At 40.5% G+C, this 21776-nt stretch overlaps 1 protein-coding gene across 1 annotated transcript; it reads left to right on the top strand.

The window, feature by feature from the left end:
* The first annotated feature begins 3331 nt into the window (after window positions 1-3331).
* LOC129866591 (caveolin-1-like) lies at window positions 3332-21339 on the top strand. Its single transcript, XM_055939341.1, has 3 exons — window positions 3332-3582; window positions 4499-4669; window positions 16758-21339. The coding sequence occupies exons 1-3, from the start codon at window positions 3547-3549 to the stop codon at window positions 17097-17099; spliced, it is 549 nt and encodes a 182-aa protein (XP_055795316.1). The 5' UTR covers window positions 3332-3546; the 3' UTR covers window positions 17100-21339.
* The last annotated feature ends 437 nt before the right edge of the window (window positions 21340-21776 follow it).

Here is a 21776-nt window from a genome sequence, read left to right as displayed (position 1 = left end):
TGTCAAAAAAGTGAAAGCATCTCTTTATTACGGACAGACCTCTCCCCATCTTTACAATTATTTAATTCATATGTTTTGACCATGACAGTTTACGATCTAAGGTAACACCAAGTAATTTAGTCTCCACAACTTTCAGCCACACCATTCATTACCAGATTTAGCTGAAGTCTAGAATTTAGGAAATTATTTGTACCAAATACAATGCTCTTAGTTTTAGAGTTGTTCAGGAGTTGTTCAGTTGTTTATTACTGGCCACCCATTCCAAAAAAGACTGCAACTATTTGTTAAGGGTTTTAGTGACTTAAATAGCTATGGTTGCTGATGCGTATATTGTGGAGTCATCAGCATAGATGGACACACATGCTTTGTTTAATGCCAGTGACAGGTCATTGGTAAAAATAGAAAAGGTCATAGAAGAATAGAAAAGGGCCTAGAGATCTGCCCTGAGGTACACCACACTTTACATTTCGCACATTAGAGAAGCCTCTGAGTTCTATTGGATAGATATCTCTGAATCCACAATAAGGTTGAAAAGCCATTACATAAGTGTTCTCAACAACAGGTTATGGTCAATTCCTCATCAATCCATGGAGCTTTAACAGTTATAACAGTCAGTTTCATAACATGTTCATGTTTATCAGTAATTGGAAGAAGCAATTTCATAAATTCATCAAGTGCAGTGTCTGAAAGATGATCCTTATTAATCATATCAGACCAACAAATTGTTTTATCATCATCCACATAAGAAATTTTTAGTATGATCTCTTATACACTATTTTAGGTCCAGCTTTGGAACTTTGGCTTTCCTGGATATAGCCACTATATTGTGATCACTGCATTCAATGAGTACGGAAAAAGCTTTTAAACAACATTCTTGTCACGCCCTGACCTTAGAGATCCTTATTTATTTTCTATGTTTGGTTAGGTCAGGGTGTGACTTGGGTGGGAAAATCTATGTTTTCTATTTCTTTGTTGTTTTGCCGTGTGTGGTTCCCAATCAGAGGCAGCTGTCTATCGTTGTCTCTGATTGGGAATCATACTTAGGTAGCCTTTTTTTAATAACCCTTGACAAGAAGGCGGGATATGCTGTGAAGCCTGTGAAGACAGACCCAACATACTGTTAGTCATAGGTATTAATTTCAAATCTGCACCAATTGAGCATTTCAGGCACACCAACATTTCCAAATACAAACATTCAAAAGTTTCACAAAAAAAGTGCACAACCAAATATTGCATATTTAAAATTGAGTACTTCAAAAACACCAGAAAACAAAATTGTTGTATGAGTAGATCACTAGATAAATGAATTCATAGCATAATAACTCAGAACAGTTGTCACGCCCTGACCTTAGAGAGACGTTTTATTTCTCTATTTGGTTAGGTCAGGGTGTGATGTGGGGTGGGCATTCTATGTTTTGTATTTCTTTGTGTTTGGCCGAGCTTGGTTCCCAATCAGAGGCAGCTGTCTATCGTTGTCTCTGATTGGGAATCATACTTAGGTAGCCTTTTTTCCCACCTATGTTGTGGGATCTTGTTTTTGTACAGCTCGTGTAGCCTACGGAATGTTCGTTTTGGTTTCATTTTGTTGCTGGTTCTCATTTAAATAAATATGATGACCACAAATTACGCTGCGCCTTGGTCTCCTTCAAACAACGAACGTTACAACAGTAAATGAAAAGAAACTAAATTAACTACCCATTTTAGAAATATTTACCTTTTCAAAAACATTACAGGCTACGTGGACAGGCTCCTGGATCTCCTCTTCGACAAGGTCACCCTTGATCCAGCGCCGTAGGAGTCTGCCCAGTGTGACAGGCCTGACAAGGAGGAGGCCATAGCTGGATTTGTCTCCCGCTTCAATCTTGGGGGTGACTGAAGCCTGCTTGATTGAAACGGGACACGTGGCACCCCCCCCCCCCCCCCCCCCTCTCCTGCTCCACTCCCCATCAATATATGCAGTTGGTTGCATTTCCTGAAGCCTAAGTAATTTGCTTTTACGTGATATGATCTCACACTTTGTTTCATTCATTCCAAGCATTCGGACGGGAGATTAATGTTACAAATTGTACAAGTCAATGGGTCCTGCACAATGTAGGGCGGCCGGGTGCCTATATTAGGCTTACGGCTCTATTTTATTTAATTTTTATGTCAAATGATGTCTCCATTATTTCTCACCTTTTATTTCTTACGAGTGTTCATGTTGATAAATATTTTGGCTATGCTGGCATATTGTAAATGATCAAATGAATGTCTGATCAATAAATACACATCTGAACATATTGTCATTTATAAGGCTAATGCAGAGGCACCAATAACTTGTCCAGTACACTTATTGTATGCTGTTTTCATATACATTCCCTTATGTCTAAGCTTCTAAATTGACTAATTCTTGTGAAGTATATTATTGAAGTAACTGAATTCTGTAATGCTGTTTGTCTGACGTCCAACAGTCCATTTTCAGCTGTTGACCACTAAAGCCTTTTGCAGAGAAAATGGGTTGAGGCATACTATTTAAGCTCAGAATGAGTAGTCTATTGTTTACCCTGTCATCAATGACTTGCGGCCCACTCTTTAGCATGTTACCTGGCAACGACTACAAGGGTGTTTTAAAGAGCTGTCAGTCAAGGTGAGCTGATGAATATAAGCTCCCCGCCCACTCAGCCGGTTCTTTCAAGCTGCCTGATAGTTAGAGATGAGAGAAAAGGTCAAATGCATTCAATTCTGAGCATTTTAATAGCATAAAGATATAATGGGTGATGTTTTGGTCATTCAAATGCTATTTTTACTTGGGAAATAGGATGAATGTGTGGGACCTTTAAGGCCTCTAGAAGTGCAATTATAAAATACTTAAGTGTGGGATTTTATATCACTTGCACTTCTAGAGGCCTTAATAACAAAAACTTCCAAACTGGTATTCATTGATTTGCTGTAATATGTAAACACAATAACTAGAGGCCAACCTGCTTGCACCAATCCCATGCAATTATGGTAAAATACTGTAAAATGCAAACCCCATCTCCTCAATAAATGGAATTAATTAATCTGTCCATTCATTAATTATTTACAATTACCATAAAATGAGTACAGTAATGCTATGTAATACTGTTGTTTTGTGTAAGGTACAGGCAGACAGTTGCTTGTAAATTACCATAAAAACAGCAAAAAAGATCACAGTAACATTATTGGATACTGTAAAATATGGTACAGTAACATACTGTACATTTTTTATGGTAAGTTAAAAACAACAGGAAATGTTTTACAGTGTACACAGGCGACTGCTCAGCGAATATGAAACATATTCATTCAGTCCATGCAGCTGCGCGCCGAGATTTACTCTTAGTTCTCTTCAGCTGCTTAACTAACTGTGCTTCCAATGTGCGCAACTTAAAGATAAGGCGACAGGAGTTGGTAATATCCCCGGAGGAGCCCTCCAAGTCATCACCATATTCCACACGCCTCCTGTTATTGCTTTACTTCCTCTGTTAAACTGATATTGTCTTGCTTCAACGACACACTGGTCTGTTCGCACTTCAGGCGCGGGACAGCATGACTGGTGGACTCAAGGACGGCGAAACTGACGAGGTATGGTTCTCGGTTCTGTTCTGGACACTGCTGTCCATATTTGTAAACATTTGTACGTTTTTAGAAGATATTTCATCATCTGAGAGCAATAAAGTTTATCTGGCTCATTCTCATTCTGACATTTATCGAAAATGCCCTTGGAAAATTGGGAAACTTTTAAACTCCAAAGCCTATTTGCCAATAGTTATCTTTTTTGGCACCTAGTTGTGAACGTTACTCCCACTCCTACTGGGCGAATGTGCAAGCCCTCTCTATCCATTAGCAATGACATGAGACATTTACAGTTTTTTATTCACTTGTATTTTCTATTGTTTTAGTGAGTATTTGTACTGTGGCTGTGTAATTGCCCTTACCTACCCTGGGACGTTGGTTGCAAATTATATTTTGCGTAACCCCGGCACATTTACATGGATGTTGCAGTATTGTAATATTGATGTTGATTAATGTGCATTGTCCCCTATGAATAAATAAACTACACTTCTTACATTCTGAGCATTATTTATGATTTAATCCACATAGATAATTATGCGCACAAAGCCAGTCAAAGTTGTGTTTGTTTTAGAATGTTAATTCTATTACACTAGCTAAGCCAATCGAAAAATGCACATTCCAGTAAAACTTGACGACAGTTACATGATTGGAATATATGCTTGCGATGCCTTATGTGAAACAGGTTCTCAGTGTACAGAGCATCCTAATAACCATCGTTAACACGCATTGTGTGAGTTCTTGGTGACGACCCCTTGCGGCGAGAGACGGATATCTGCTATAGAGGGGTGTGGTGCTCTCTCTTAAAACCATCTCAGGCTGGGGTAGGCTGCTAACTCTGGTGCGCTCAGTCCGTCTATCCTCTGCTCTCTACCCGTCTCTCCACTCATTTATCCCCCGCTTCTCTTCTTTCCCTCCGGACTACAAGGGATTTCTGCACTCGCAGTTCATCAGGAAACAAGGGAACATATACAAACCAAATAACAAAGAAATGGATAACGACAGTATGAGCGGGATGAAGACGATGCAGGACGTCCACACGAAAGAGATCGACCTGGTGAACCGGGACCCCAAGTACTTAAACGACGACGTTGTCAAGGTGAGTTCAAATCCGAACCAGTCCGTATATGGGATTTTGTATTATTATGCATGTTACCATTATAATATACCTATGAGGACTGGAAATTGTCACTTGCACGATGATTGAGTAGAAGCAGACAAATGTGCACAGTAAACTGTCAAGGGTGACCCAAAGTAGCCTACTGCGTGTGTTCAAGTTCACGTTAGTCAGATATTAGTCAGATACACATGATATACGTGCAGTACACAATGCAACAAAATGCTTACTTGCAGGTTCACCTCTCGACAAATGCAACAACAATAGAAACGTAGCCTAATTAAGTGAATAAAATAATAATTAAAAAACTCAATGATTGAAAAATAGGATAAACATTTATCAAACAATATGCGAAGTGGGTGGTGAGTCGCATAGCATTCTCACGTGTAACCTATACTATACGTCAGTTTGAGCTTTTTCGGGTTCATGACCCCAGTTTACAATGTTTTACAATAGGTTTGTGAAGGGGCTCAACACGTGCGTAAAAGTTGTAACAGCAGCAGAGCATATTCTTAATAAAATGTATTTGTCACATGCTTCATGAACAACAGTGAAATGCTTACTTATGGGTCCTTTACCAACAATGCAGAGCGAAAGATAAAGCTTAAAACAATTAAAACATATATTATATAAATAGCGACATGAGGAATAAATACACAGTGAATAACAATAACGAGTAAAAATAACATGGGTATATACAGGGAGCACCAGTACGTAGTAGATGTGCATGGGAATGAGGTAAATGAGGTAGCTATGCTTACTGAACAAAAATATAAAACTTTGAGTTACAGTTCATATAAGGAAATCAGTCAATTTAAATCAATAAATTAGGCCCTTCACATGACTGGGAAGGGGCACAGCCGTTGGTGGGCCTAGGAGGGCATAGGCCCACCCACATGGGAGCCAGGCCGACCCACTGGGGAGCCAGGCCCAGTCAATCAGAGTGAGTTTTTCCCCACAAAAGGGCTTTATTACAGACAGAAATACATTGCAAGAAAGTGTGAGTGTGGAGGTGTGTGTGTTGGGGTTTGAGTGTGTGGGTAGAGTCCAGTGTGTGCTCATAGAGTCCGTGCAAGAGGGTTAGTGCAAAAAAATGGTCAATGCAGGTTAAAAATTTGATTAGCTATTTAGCAGTCTTATGGCTTGGGCGTTGATTATGTTGTTTCCAGATGGTGCACTGGCACTACTTGCCTTGCTGTTACGAGAGAAAATTCTATGGATTGGATGGCAGTAGTCTTTGACAATTTTGGGGGGCCTTCCTTTGTCACTGCTTGGTATAGAGGTCCTGAGTGGCAGGGAGCTCGGCCCCAGTGATGTACTGGGCTGTACTCACCATCCTCTATAGTGCCTTGCTCGCAATGGTGCAGCTGTATAACTTTTTGAGGATCTGAGGGCCCATGTTGCTGCGGCTGCTGTCATTAGAACAGAGTGGAACATCCTTGCTCCGATGTTGGAACAGAGGAAATATTACTCATATCCTGTTGTTGGAACAAAACATTTCTCACAGTCCTTGTTTTATAGTTACACAGCATCTGTTATTAAATTAGTGAGTGAGAATAATTATTTTCAAAGTAGACACAAACCACACTGTGCCCATTTTGTGTACTTACAAATCTCCTTATTTGAATCCACAGATTTTCTTCTATAATACACAAATATACAATTTTGCTAATTAATCTACACAATTTTCTAGTACAGGTACAATATATAAGATATCACATAATTCAGTATAAAAACAAACAAATGCAGATATTTACCGTTGAAGACAACTTGAAATGAAATGCCTCAATTTGTCTTGCTATGACAGGGGAATTCACCATTTCAAAGTAAAATGAATGAATCCTCAAAACCTTTAAAAATGACACCATTAAGTTATGTTCAGAAAGTATTCACCCTGCATACCACTGCTGGCTTGCTTCTGAAACTAAGCAGGGTTGGTCCTGGTCAGTCCCTGGATGGGAGACCAGATGCTGCTGGAAGTGGTGTTGGAGGGCCAGTAGGAGGCACTCTTTCCTCTGGTCTAAAAAATATCCCAATGCCCCAGGGCAGTGATTGGGGACACTGCCCTGTGTAGGGTGCCGTCTTTCGGATGGGACGTTAAACGGGTGTCCTGACTCTCTGAGGTCATTAAAGATCCCATGGCACTTATCGTAAGAGTAGGGGTGTTAACCCCGGTGTCCTGGCTAAATTCCCAATCTGGCCCTCAAACCATCATGGTCACCTAATAATCCCCAGTTTACAATTGGCTCATTCATCCCCCTCCTCTCCCCTGTAACTATTCCCCAGGTCGTTGCTGCAAATGAGAACGTGTTCTCAGTCAACTTACCTGGTAAAATAATGGTAAAATAAATAAAAATAAATAAAACACCCGTTGACTTTTTCCACATTTTGTGGTGTTACAGCCTGATTTTTAATAGATTACATTGAGATTTTGTGTCACTGGCCTATATACACTACCACATAATAACAAAGTGGAATTATGTTTTTCAAAACGTTTACAAATGAATAAAAAATGATATGCTGAAATGTATTGAGTCAATTAGTATCCAACCCATTTGTTATAGCAAGCCTAAATAAGTTCAGGAGTAAAAATGTACTTGAAAAGCTACATAATACGTTGCATGGACTCACTATGTTTGCAATTACAGTATTTAACATTATTTTTTTATGCCTATCTCATCTCTGTATCCCACACACAATAATCTGTAAGGTCCTTCAGTAGGCAAGTGAATTTCAAACACAGATTCAACCACAAAGACCAGGGAGGTTTTCAAATGACTCGCAAAGGGAACCTATTGGTAGAAGGGTAAAAAAGAAAAACACATTGAATATACCTTTGAGCATGGGTAAGTTGTTAATTGCACTTTGGATGGTTTATCAAAGCACCCAGTCACTATAAAGACACAGGCGTCCTTCCTAACTCAGTTGCCGGAGAGGAAGGAAACCCCTCAGCGATTTCACCATGAGGCCAATGGTGACTTTAAAACAGTTACAAAATTTGTGGGCTGTGATAGGAGAACTGAGGATGGATAAACAACATTGCAGTTATTTCACAATACTAACCTAATTGACAGAGTTAAAAGAAGGAAGCCTGTACAGAATAAAATATTCTAAAATATGCATCCTGTTTGCAACAAGGCACTAAAGTAATACAGCAAAATAATTGTCAAAGCACTTGACATTTGACATTTGTATTGACTCAGGGGTGTGAATACTTATGTAAATTACATATTTCTGTATTGAATTTTCAATAAATATGCAAACATTTCTAAAAACATTTTTTTCACTTTGTCATTTGGGGGTATTGTATGTAGATGGATGAGAGACAAAATCTATTTAATCCATTATGAATTCAGGCAGTAACTCAAGGTGTATGACTATTTTGTGAAGGCACTGTATGTAAAAGATTAGTTTGTTGAGAGAAAGCTTGGCTGAAAGAGCGCTGATGTAGGCTATAGTGAAAACCACCTGTCGTGTGTGGTGGGAACAGAACAGCAGCTGCCACAAAGACAGAGGCTGCTTCCCAAATGGCACCCTATTCCCAATGGTCCTGGTCAAAAGTAGTGCACTAAATAGGGAATAAGGTGCCATTTTGGATAGTAGTGAACTTTGATTCATAAAACATGAAAACATCCACATAGGTTAGGGATCTTCTAGAGCTGAGGGATTTTCAGCATGCTTATAGAGAAGGGAACTCAACATGTACTGTACTGCACTGACACAAATGACTGATGATTGGTTGAAAGAAATTGATAATAAGAAGATGGGAACTGTGCTGTTAGATTTCAGTGCAGCCTTTGATATTATTGACCCTATCCTGTTGTTGAGATCTTATGCGTTATGGCTTTTCAACCTCAGCTCTGAATCCATGATATGGCAATCTATCTAATAGAACTCAGAGGGTTTTCTTGAATGGAAGCTTCTCTAATGTCAAACATGTAAAGTGTGGTGTACCGTAGGGCAGATCTCTAGGCCCTCTACTCTTTTCTATTTTTACCAATGACCTGCCGCTGGCATTAAACAAAGCATGATTCAACCATATACTCATCAGCAACCACAGCTAATAGTGGTGTAATGGGCCGTAGTTGATCCGTGATCCGTAAGAAACACCCCCCCATGGTTCGGCACGCATGTGAACCGTGGATCAATTGTAAAGTTTAACCATCATAGAGTGAAATACAGTTTTAATGCCGCTGTTACTTTTTAAAGTAATAATTCCCTACATCTCGATGCAGAGTTGCAGTGAAAAGATAAAGACAAGACAGATGCTGTGTTTTACTCTGAAGCCTGAAGGTTGATTTGATTATTTTTTTGAAGCAGTTGTGTGTACTGTTCACGTGAACGTGGCATGTTGAATCAATCTTGGATGCTTACGTTGCAAAAAGCAAAGAAGAAAAAAAGAGCAGTGACAGCCATGGCTAGCGGAGGAGCTGAAGAACTGGAAAAGCCTCCTGCTTCATTTAAGTCTCATGTATGGGAGCATTTTGTCTCCCCTGTCAAATATGATGACGGAAGAAGGGTGGTGGACAACACCATTACGGTGTGTAGGCATTGTGCCACAAGAAATCCGTATCATCATGGAAATACATGGAGCATGGCCACGCATTTAAAACGTCATCACCCTGGTGTGTCAGTGACGGGAGCCAACTCAGCCAAGAGACAAGAACTTCTCACGGCGGCATTTAAGCAGCCCTTTGCTGCAGAATCAGACCGGGCTGAAGCCATCACCAAATCTATTGGGATGTTTTTACGCTGCAGACATGAGGCCATACTCTGTTGTGGAGTATGGCCTCACGCTACGAAATCCCCTCGCGCACCACTTCAGTATGAAGGTCGTGCCAGATCTTTATGAAGAGGAAACAGATCAAAATTGTCGACTAATTATCCAAGCCATCCTCTGTTGCCCTCACCACATACGGGTGGACCTCCAGGGCAACGGAAAGCTGTGACTGCTCACTACACCACAGAGGAGTGGGAGATGCGAAGTTCGGTGCTACAGACACGCCCCCTCTATGAGAGTCACACAGGCACAAATCTGGCGCAGGTACTGCTAGGAGCAGTAGCAGAGTGGAAGCTAGAGGCCCAATAGCAATATCCCAACCGCCACAGATAATGCCAAGTAAATGAAGTGATAATGCTGGACTGGGGCCACAGATAGCTTACTTTGCACATGTGTTCAATTTAAAGGGGAATCAATTCAAAGGGGAATCTCAGTGAACCAGATGGACCGCCTCCTTGGGACGATCAGGATGGTGGATCCCTTTTTCCCCCGAGGTACAACAGTCGCTCGTGTGCTTAAGACCAAACAAGAAATGTTACAGCTACCGACCCACAAAGACCATACACAATGTCACAACAAGATAAGAAACATTCATGTGTTGGAAGTTCCCAACAATTGTTTGCATAGTCAACTTACACACAGCACTAACACACACACACCCACTTAACCAACCAGACATGCCACCAAGGGTCTTTTCACAGTCCCCAGGTCCAGAACCACTTCAAGGAAGTATAGTATTATACACAGCCATGAGTGCATGGATCTCCCTTCCATCTTATATAGCACAAGTGAACAACAAACCTGGTTTCAAAAAACAAATAAAGCAACACCTCACAGCACAAACCCTCTCCCCCAGTTGACCTACTCGTTGTGTGTAAGAACTGACATGTACACTACCGGTCAAAAGTTTTAGAACACTTCAAGAGTTGTTTTTTTTCATATTTTGTTTTTACTATATTCTACATTGTAGAATAATAGTGAAGACATCAAAACTATGAAATAACACATATGGAATCATGTAGTAAACAAAAGTGTTAAACAAATGAAAATATATTTTATATTTGAGATTCTTCAAGTAGCCACCCTTTGCCTTGATGACAGCTTTGCACACTCTGAGCACCACACACACACACTGCATGTTCATGTTTTTAAATGTATGTCAATTGTAAAGTCTTTTGTCTGTAATGTCTTTTTCGTTATGTGTCGGACCCCAGTAAGACTATATGTTGCCATTGGCGTCGGCTAATGGGGATCCTAATAAATCAAATCAAAAATATATATAAATAAACAAAAGCTTAAACGCATACTGACAAAGTACTCATCATCATTCACGGTTTTGTTTTATATCTGAAGCAACATGGCAAACAAGTTAAATAGTCAACTTTTTTTATTTATTTTTTAAAGTTTCAGTAGCTACGTTTCTTTGAGTTAACAATCCAAGATGTTTGCAGCAATGAGTAGTTCCAGGGCAATCCTACTAGTCTTATGCCTTGTGTGCAGTATTTTCTATTTTATTACAATGGGTTCAGTCATATGAAAATAGAATAACAGGGAACCTAATTCATGTGAGGAGAATAACATTATTCCAACCATGGACTTTTCTTACATGTGAACCTGCAAATTAGATTTTCACATGATTGATTTTCAAAGTTTTTCACGTCAAGCCGCAAATTTGTGAAACTGCAATTCACATGTGAGCTGAAAACATGTTATTCTGCTCACGTGAAAGGTGACGTTAACATGGTCATTCTAAATTAAACACATGTGAAAATATGGTTTCATGTGTGAAAGTTAAGCTCAACATGTGAAAACAGCTATTTCACATGTTTTTTTTTTTGTAAGAGACACGCACACTCACCAGACCCGCATACATACAGACATACATACAGTCACAAACACACGCAACACACACAAACAACGCACACTACTCTCTCTCCTACTGCAGAACCAGTAGACTGTTGACTTTCTTCAGCAGTGATCTTATAGTTAGAATTTCAACAGCTGCACTCAATTGGACACATCAAAGAATCAACATCCATGCAGAGTTTGCCTTGGGAATATATTTTCCTCTCGTAAAGCTGAGTTCTTTATATAGCCCAGTCAGTGGAGTGGCTCCAAAGCCACGCAGCCTTCTGTTAAACCACAACGGGGCTAAACTGGGCAGAGTAGACACACCCACAGCCACGCCGCACGGGCATCACAGCATTGATCGGCTCGCTAATTAGCCGCTAGCTAACATCTCCCTGCCAAATGCTCCAGTATCCTGGGAGGCGGGAGGCACATTATAGTGGGAAATTAATATGTTCAGGCTGAATGGAATAGCTGAGGCAGGGATTCCCTTAGATTTTCCAGGCGGGGTGCAAACAAAGGCCCCAAATCAACATGATTTATTAAGCAACAAATTCAATTAAATAAATTAAAGACACATGAAACCCCTTTCGATTGGAGGAAACAGAGCTAGGCAGGGTAGCTAGGCTAGCGATAGTACAGGAAACACTGGACTGAGGCATTCTGCAATCTAGGGACAAAATGAAAAAAATACATTACAGTTGTCACTCCAGATTGAAGCCAACCAGACTGGTCACATGTTGAACTTGAGAATGGGTTGAGTTTGTTTTACTGTATGTCCAATCCTTAAAGGGGCGACAGGTACTGAGACTTAGAGTTGAAGTCGGAAGTTTACATACACATTAGCCAAATACATTTAAACTCAGTTTTTCACAATTGCTGACATTTAATTCTAGTAAACATTCCTTGTCTTAGGTCAGTTAGGACCACCACTTAATTTTAAGAATGTGAAATGTCAAAATAATAGTAGAGAGAATTATTTATTTGAGCTTTTATTTCTTTCATCACATTCCCAGTGGGTCAGAAGTTTACATACACTCAATTAGTATTTGGTAACATTGCCTTTAAATTGATTAACTTGGGTCAAACGGTTCGGGTAGCCTTCCACTAGCTTCCCACAATAAGTTGGGTGAATTTTGGCCCATTCCTCCTGACAGAGCTGGTGTAACTGAGTCAGGTTTGTAGGCCTCCTTGCTCGCACACGCTATTTCAGTTCTGCCCACAAATCTTCTATAGGATTGAGGTCAGGGCTTTGGGATGGCCACTCCAATACCTTGACTTTGTTGTCCTTAAGCCATTTTGCCACAACTTTGGAAGTGCTTGGGGTCATTGTCCATTTGGAAGACCCATTTGCGACCAAGCTTTAACTTCTTGACTGATGTCTTGAGATGTTGCTTCAATATATCCACATAATTTTCCTCCTCATGATGCCATCTATTTTGTGAAGTGCACCAGTCCCTTCTGCAGCAAAGAACCCCCACAACATGATGCTGCCACCCCCGTGCTTCATGGTTGGGATGGTGTTCTTCGGCTTGCAAGCTTCTCTCTTTTTCATACAAACATAACGATGGTCATTATGGCCAAACAGTTCTATTTTTGTTTCATCAGACCAGAGACATTTCTTCAAAAAGTATGATCTTTGTCCCCATGTGCAGTTGCAAACCGTAGTCTGGCTTTTTTATGGCGGTTTTGGAGCAGTGGCTTCTTCCTTGCTGAGCGGCCTTTCAGGTTACGTTGATATAGGACTCGTTTTACTGTGGAAATAGATACTTTTGTACCTGTTTCCTCCAGCATCTTCACAGGGTCCTTTGCTGTTGTTCTAGGACTGATTTGCACTTTTCACACCAAAGTACGTTCATCTCTAGGAGACAGAACGCGTCTTCTTCCTGAGCGGTATGACGGCTGCATGGTCCCATGGTGTTTATACTTGCGTACTATTGTTTGTACAAATGAACGTGGTACCTAAAGGCATTTGGGAATTGCTCCAAAGGATGAACCAGACTTGTGGAGGTCTTGGCTGATTTTCCCATGATGTCAAGCAAAGAGGCACTGAGTTTGAAGGTTGGCCTTGAAATACATTCACAGGTACACCTCCAATTGACTCAAATGATGTGAATTAGCCTATCAAAAGCTTCTGAAAGGTTTTTGCTCTGACATGCATTGTCAACTTATATAAACAGGTGTGTGCCTTTCCAAATCATGTCCAATTAATTTAATTTACCACAGGTGGACTCCAGGCAAGATGTAGAAACATCTCAAGGATGATCAATGGAAACAGGATGCGCCTGAGCTCAATTTTCGAGTCTCATAGTCATTATGGGGAATTGTGTGTAGATTGCTGAGTAGTTGTTTTTATTTAATCGATTTTACAATAAGGCTGTTATGTAAAAAAAAAAAATTCATTAAAATAAAAAAGGGGGGAAAGGTCAAGGGATCTGAATACTTTCCGAATGCACTGTATAAACACACGTATAAACAAATCACGTGAAAAAATGTCAAACGTCTAAAAATGTAATTGAGTTAATCACAAGATTTGGAATTTTCTCAAATTTAAGCTGTCATTTAAGATTTGTTTTATATAAAAAGCCTTACAAGAATATTGTCATCTTGATTTTTGTCCAAAGTAAACGATAGCAAAATCAGGTAAATTGATAAAGCACACTTTCTTTTTTTCCCAATTTTCGCCTAAAACGACAACCCAAATGTAACTGCCTTTAGCTCATGACCTGAAGCAAAGACATGCATATTCTGGATACCATTTGAAAGGAAACACTTTGAAGTTTGTGGAAATGTGAAAAGTATGTAGGAGAATAAAACACATTAGATCTGGTAAAAGATAATACAAAGAAAAAAACATGCGTTTTATATATTTTTTTGTACCATCTTTGAAATGTAAGAGAAAGGCCATAATCTATTATTCCAGCCCAAGCGCAATTTCGATTTTGGCCACTAGATGGCAGCAGTGTATGTGCAACGTTTTAGACCGATCAAATTAACCATAGTATTTCTGTTCAAAATGTTGTATCAAGACTGCTCAAATGTCCTTAATTGTTTTATTGATACATTTTCAAGTTCATAATTCTGCACTCTCCTCAAACAATAGCATTGTATTATTTCACTGTAATAGCTACTGTAAATTAGACAGTGCAGTAAGATTAACAAGAATTTAAGCTTTCTGCCCATATCAGATATGTCTATGTCCTGGGAATGATTTTTTGTTACTTATAACCTCATGCTAATCACATTAGCCTGAGGTTAGCTCAACCCCGGGACGACACCATTCCCGTAGAGGTTAACCTCAATGTAAACTTGTCTTGAGATCACATTTTAGTTTTTAGTTGTATAGGGAATGTTTTCGGTATATTTCAAACCATTTCAAACAATGCAAATAATCACGATTAAAAAAAGTGTGCACTAAAATTACAAAAAGTTAACTCAAGTTAACTGATTAACTCTGACAGCTCTAATTCAAAATAATCTCTTTGTAGAAAAGTATCATGTTTTCAAATACATTAAAACACTTTTTTTGGGGGGGGGGCCTGTGTATTAAATGGAACAAAAACCAATGGACAGCTAACAATAACAGAAACTAAAAATAGCTAGCTGGGACAAGATGGAAGGCTAGCTATCGCCTATCATTAAGCTAGCTAGCGATTTAGCAATTCTCATGTGAACATTAGATACAAATTTCATAAAAGATAACCTTCTAAATTACATACAATTAGTGTGGTTCATATCTACATGTAAATACCCTCAATATAAGGCGTCGTTTGTAAAAATAAAACTATTTATTAGCCAAAACATTTATAACAGAATTTTTTTTTAATCTTCCAAAACGCCATCTTGTTCTCATTGACTTGTATACTTAGCTTGGATACAGTCATGTAAATGGGAAAATCTCACTTGTTTTTCACTCAGTCAAAACAATTAAATTATACATCAAAATAACCCAAGAATAAAACAGTTTTGTTGAATTGTTATTTTCTAGATTTTGAAAACGTAACCATGCGTACAACCTGGGAAAAAAATATAAAATTAAGGAGACATAGAGAGCTAGCTTCTCTGTTCTTTTCAATGGGCTTCTTCCAACAGTCACGGAGCGACATACAAAGACGAGAGGCACGCGTCTGCAGCAGTAACACTCTGAATGCCTCCACCTAGTGGTAGCGCTAAGTATGCATATATATCAATGCAACACCATAATAATGGAGTGGATGGCTCATAAATAATACATTATTTTTAACACACTTGAATTATCATACTCAGGTAGTCTAAGTAACCTTTTTGAAAGCAACCATTTCACATGTGAAACTGCAAATTTCATTTTTTTTTGTAAGGGTACATACAGTACTGTACTCAAGATGTACGCCTCTGGATAATTAAATGGACACTGCTGGGTTTTGTGGCTTAAACTAATAATATGATTTATATTACAGGGCTGTACCATCAACTTTTATTTTATGCTATAAGTTTAGCATGTTCAGTTTAGGAACCCCTTTGTGTACACAACAAGAGCTGGTAGGAATGTCTTCTGAATAAAACGTTCAATTTGATATAAAAAAATGCACTTTTACTCTGTACTAGATACAGGTGTTGTTAAACCCTCTGACAGCAACACGTCTCTCGCAGACAAAACAGACACGCAATTAAGTAACTGTAAAATAAATATTTGCTCTGTCATGGGCCTGGTAGCGAATGGGAGAGTGAAAGGGAAAGAGAGGTAGCGAGAGAGAGAGCAAGTGTGCTAGCATGCGTGTGTTTTTCCACTTCAGTCTGCACTAAAATGCCTATGTGGTCATGGGTACTTGGGAGGCACGTAGCAAACCCGTCGATCACCTGAGAAGTCTTTTTACACTGAAAATAAATACCTTTCATGGTTTACCTGGGGCCCAAACGGCTACTCTTGACTAGTCTTCATGTAAAAAAGTAGGATCTTCATCTGATCACCCTGCTGTTGCAGGACATTTCCTGATTTGATTTGACCTAACAAAAAAAGTATCAACCCCTATAAAAATGTCCATGATTTGTAATCCACACAATAATTCACATTTCCTGTTTTTATTTTCCTGCTTTGAGAAACTGGTTAGTGTTGCACCATCTTGGGAATATGGTGCTGCTTATTTGCCCTCTGACTCAGACAATTCTGGCACTGTGGCTCTGTCTTTTGTATCAGCTCTGTCTGTCAGGAATTGTGAAAAGATGGTTTAGGAGGGTAGAGAAAGTACAGAGGGTAAGGAGGGCATCACAAAAATGTTTGTTGTGTGTGGGGGGGGGGGGGCTGGTTTGACCTTCCATACCAGTCACTATGAGGAGTCATAAATCTCTTGTAATACTTTTCTGCACATTTTTAGAAATAGGTTATATTCTTTATCTATGTTAGTTGCTTTGACAGTGGCTGCCTAATGAACCGTTATTAATTCAGTGGTTCTCTTCTCCCGTCAGGTGGAGTTCGAGGATGTGATCGCGGAGCCTCCAGGGACATACAGCTTCGACGGCGTGTGGAAGGCTAGCTTCACCACCTTCACGGTGACCAAGTACTGGTGCTACCGTCTCCTTACCGCCCTGGTGGGCATCCCGCTGGCGCTGGTCTGGGGCATCTTCTTCGCCATCCTGTCCTTCATCCACATCTGGGCGGTGGTGCCGTGCATCAAGAGCTATCTGATCGAGATCCACTGTGTCAGCCGTGTTTACTCCATCTGCATCCACACCTTCTGCGATCCTCTGTTTGAAGCCATGGGCAAGTGCTTCAGCAGCGTCCGCATCAGCACCACCAAGGGGGTGTAGAAAAGAGGGGGAAGAAAAGGAAAATGAATGGAGGATGGTGGGAATGAGGTGAGGGCTGGAAACCATAACAGATTGTAAAGGGAGAGAAGACACCTGAAGAAACTGAAAGAAAAGAGAGGGAGCAACCTTTTTTGATAAAAGAAGAGGTGAGACATTTCTAGAGCTGTGGGCGGGATGTTGGCGATGAGGGGGCGGAGACAGAGAGTACCTTGCCCCGCCTCTCTTTCTCCGTCTCCCTCGATGACTATCGTTTCTCTCTCCAGTGCTGGTTTAACCAACAGGGGCACATGATTATGTCAAGTCATTCCTTGGGGTTTTTGTTTTTATTTTGTTAGTGTTGTTTATCATTGCAGGAGCACCACCACGCTAGCGCCACCGACACTCTACCCCCCCCCCCCCCCCCCACACTCTATTATTCCGAAATGATGTGTGATCCTCTCTCTGATTATAGCTTGTTGAATGAAGGGTATGATTGATTGAATCATTGATTGATTGATTAGTTCGTTAATTGATTGATACTCTCATATGATGGATGTTGGTGTTCTCTGCTGGGTTTGTGTTACTATTTTTGGGAGGGTAATGCTTTGGGTGCGGGGAAGGGATATCCCTGTGCCTGTCCCATTGCGTTGTTTGGAGAGAGTTGACAAATCCCACCTGACACAGCACAAAATCCTAGAGCCAAAACCCTCTCAACACCCCTCTCAGTCCCACTACCCCCACCTGACCCCCTCACACACCCTCCACCCCGCTATGCCTGCCATGACTCCTAGTCTGAAACACTGAACCTGCCCTTGTTTCTGCATTCACCAGCACCTCTACAAAGCCACCGAGCCAACCAACACACTGCTGTCAGTCTGCATGCCCTGACAGACAGACAGGCAGACACACAGGTATAAGACAACCACACAATGACATCATAATCACTCTCTCCATCAACACTCTTGTTTTGTTCCAGCTCCAATCCAAGCAAGAGAGATGAAATTCTATGACAACAACCAAGTCTCCGAACGAAACAGCCTTCGTGGTATATACCATTTTTCTATGTGACAGAGAATGTTTTTTTCATGTTTGCCTTTGAATCTCCCAAAAAATATCTTTGTTTCATTACATTCACACCTAGGGATCTTCTTTGAAACCGTTTGAGGTCTCTTCCCTGGAGAGGGAGGGTTGAACTTTCAATGTCGATGCACGTTTGCTGTAGCCGTAGCTAAATAACCATGTTTTTTCTACACTTATTGAAGATGAAGAACTTTCGTTTTGAGATTTGTTTGCCCAATGTATGCAACTTTTGAGATGTGTTGTCTTTTTATTTTTTTTACTCCACAATGAGTTTTGAGAGTATTCCCTGATTGAATAGTATGGTCTGGTGTAGACTTCTGCTTATTGACTGTCGACCACAGGAGGCTGCTGAGGCGAGGACAGCTCATAATGGCTGGATGTGTTCGATACCATTTAATCCGTTCCAGCTATTACTATGAGCCCGTCCTCCCTAATTAAAGTGCCACCAGCCACCTGTGCTGTCGGCAGCTCCAACCAAGGACTATCAGCTAATACAGTCCCCTCGGGAAGTATTCAGACCTCTTCACTTTTTCCACATTTTGTTACATTACAGCATTATTCTAAAAATGATTTAATTATTTTAAAAACCTCATCAATCATCAGAATGTCCTCATCAATCTACACACAATACCCCATAAGGACAAAGCGAAAACAGGTTGTTTGAAATTTTTGCAAATGTATTCAAAATATAAAACAGAAACACCTTATTTATATAAGTATTCAGACCCTTTGCTATAAGACTCAAAATTGAGATCAGTTGCATTCTGTTTCCATTGATCATCCTTGAGATGTTTCTACAACTTGATTGGAGTCCACCTGTGGTAAATTCAATTGATTGGACATGATTTGGAAAGGCACACACCTGCATATATAAGTTCCCAAAGTTGACAGTGCATGTCAGAGTAAAAACCAAGCCGTGAGGTTGAAGGAATTGTCCTTAGAGCTCCGAGACAGGATTGTGTCGAGGCACAGATCTGGGGAAGGGTACCAAATCATTTCTACAGCATTGAAGGTCACCAAGAACACAGTGACCTCCATCATTCTTAAATGGAAGAAGTTTGGAACCACCAAGACTCTTCCTAGAGCTGGCCGCCCAGCCAAACTGAGCAATCGGGGGAGAAGGGTCTTGGTCAGCGAGGTGACCAAGAACCCGATCGTCACTCTGACAGATCTCCAGAGTTCCACTGTGGAGATGGGAGAACCTTACAGAAGGACAACCATCTCTGCAGCACTCCACCTATCAGGCCTTTATGGTAGAGTGGCCAGATGGAAGCCACTCCTCAGTAAAAGGCACATGACCGCCCTCTTGGAGTTTGCCAAAAGGCACCTAAATACTCTCAGACCAAACAAGATTCTCTAGTCTGATGAAAGCAAGATTGAACTCTTTGGCCTGAATGCCAAGCGTCACATCTGGAAGAAGCCTGGTCACCATCCCTATGGTGAAGCATGGTGGTGGCAGCATCATGCTGTGGGGATGTTTTTCAGCAACAGGGACTGGGAGACTAGTCAGGATTGATGGAAAGATGAATGGAGCAAAGTACAGAGAGATCCTTGATGAAACTTTGCTCCAGAGCGCTCAGGACCTCAGAATGGGGCAAAGGTTCACCTTCCAACAGGACAATGACCCTAAGCACACAGCCAAAACAATGCATAAGTGGCTTTGGGACAAGTCTTTGGATGTCCTTGAGTGGCCCAGTCAGAGCCACCCACTTCCAGTAGCCAAACGAACATCTCTGGAGAAACCTGAAAATAGCTGTGCAGCGACACTCCCCATCCAACCTGACAGATCTTGAGGATCTGCAGAGAAGAATGGGAGGATCTCCCCGAATACAGGTGAGCCGAGCTTGTAGCGACATACCCAAGAAGACTCGACACTGTAATCACTGCCAAAGGTGCTTCATCAAAGATCTGAGTAAAGTGTCTGAATACTTATGTGAATGTGATAATTCATTATTTTTATTTTTATATATATAAATTAGCAAATATTTCTAAACTGTTTTTGCTTGGTCATTATGGGTGTATTTTGTGTAGATTGATGAGGGGGGGGAAACGATTTAATACATCTTATAATAACGCTGTAACAATAACAAAATGTGTTAAAAGTCAAGTGGTCTGAATACTTTCCATTACATTACATTTTACATTTAAGTCATTTAGCAGACGCTCTTATCCAGAGCGACTTACAAATTGGAAAGTTCATACATATTCATCCTGGTCCCCCCATGGGAATTGAACCCTGGTCCCCCCGTGGGAATTGAACCCACAACCCTGGCGTTGCAAGTGCCATGCTCTACCAACTGAGCCACACGGGACCGTGTGCACCGAATGCACTGTAGATCTCCCACCCCTGAAATCACTGCTGTTTGATAGTGAATGGGGGCATGTTTTTTAATATACTGACACGAAGCACACTTTGTCTGCGTCCCAAATGCCCCCTATTCCCTATATAGTGCATTATGCTGTATAAGGAATCGGGTGCCTTTCGGGAAGCACAATTTGACTGTCACCTTTTTCCTACCTGCTCTCTGTGAGGATGGTAAATATTAGCACGTTGCTTGATTGAATGAAAAAGGTCATATGTATTTTTATATTAAAATGACATTTTCCTTTCCTTGCTTTTACTGTACAATCTCACATCACGCTGTGCACATTAAAATGTAATATAATCCCATCTGCTAGTGATGCTTGCTTGTTAGGTTTGTTTTGTTTTGTAAATCAGTCTCTCATTGGGGAGAGGTGATTTGTTGTTATATGACTCTGACCTTCGTTTGTCCATAGATAGAATGTGATATTTAGACTACATTGTGCAAATACACCTACACTACCGTTCAAAAGTTGTGTCACTTAGAAATGTTCTTGTTTTTTTAAAGAAAAGCACCTTTTGTCCATTAAAATAACATCAAATTTATCAGAAATATAGTGTAGACATTGTTAATGTTGTAAATGACTATTGTAGCTGGAAAGGGATGATTTTTTTATGGAATATCTACATAGGCGTACCGAGGCCTATTATCATCAATCATCACTCCTGTGTTCCAATGCCACGTTGTGTGAGCTAATCCAAGTTCATCATTTTAAAAGACTAATTGATCATTAGAAAACCCTTTTACAATTATGTTAGCACAGCTGAAAACTGTTGTTCTGATTTAAAGAAGCAATAAAACTGGCCTTCTTCAGACTAGTTGAGTATCTGGAGCATCATAATTTGTGGGTTCGATAACAGGCTCAAAATGGCCAGAAACAAAGACCTTTCTTCTGAAACTCGTCAGTCTATTCTTGTTCTGAGAAATGAAAGCTATTCCAAGCGAGAAATTGCCAAGAAACTGAAGATCTCATACAACGCTGTGTACTACTCTCTTCACAGAACAGCGCAAAGTGGCTCGAACCAGAATAGAAAGAGGAGTGGGAGGCCCCGGTGCACAACTGAGCAAGAGGACAAGTACATTAGTGTCTAGTTTGAGAAACCGACGCATCACAAGTCCTCATCTGGCAGCTTCGTTAAATAGTATCCGCAAAACATCAGTCTCAATGTGAAGAGGCGACTCCGGGATGCTGGCCTTCTAGGCAGAGTTCCTCTGTCTAGTGTCTGTCTGAGATATGGCTTTTTTTTTTTTCAGC

The sequence above is a fragment of the Salvelinus fontinalis genome, chromosome 12 (genome assembly GCF_029448725.1).
Source record: "Salvelinus fontinalis isolate EN_2023a chromosome 12, ASM2944872v1, whole genome shotgun sequence".
NCBI lineage: Eukaryota > Metazoa > Chordata > Actinopteri > Salmoniformes > Salmonidae > Salvelinus > Salvelinus fontinalis.
Note: the sequence above shows the minus strand (reverse complement) of the source record. Positions and strands in the feature narration are given on the sequence as shown.

What these genes read in the sequence shown, in the direction of transcription:
- LOC129866591 (XM_055939341.1), top strand. Translation starts at nt 3,547, where the DNA reads ATGACTGGTGGACTCAAGGACGGCGAAACTGACGAG. An exon ending in AGGACGGCGAAACTGACGAG is followed by an intron (nt 3,583 to 4,498) that starts GTATGGTTCTCG and finishes CCGGACTACAAG; the next exon opens with GGATTTCTGCACTCGCAGTT. An exon ending in TAAACGACGACGTTGTCAAG is followed by an intron (nt 4,670 to 16,757) that starts GTGAGTTCAAAT and finishes TTCTCCCGTCAG; the next exon opens with GTGGAGTTCGAGGATGTGAT.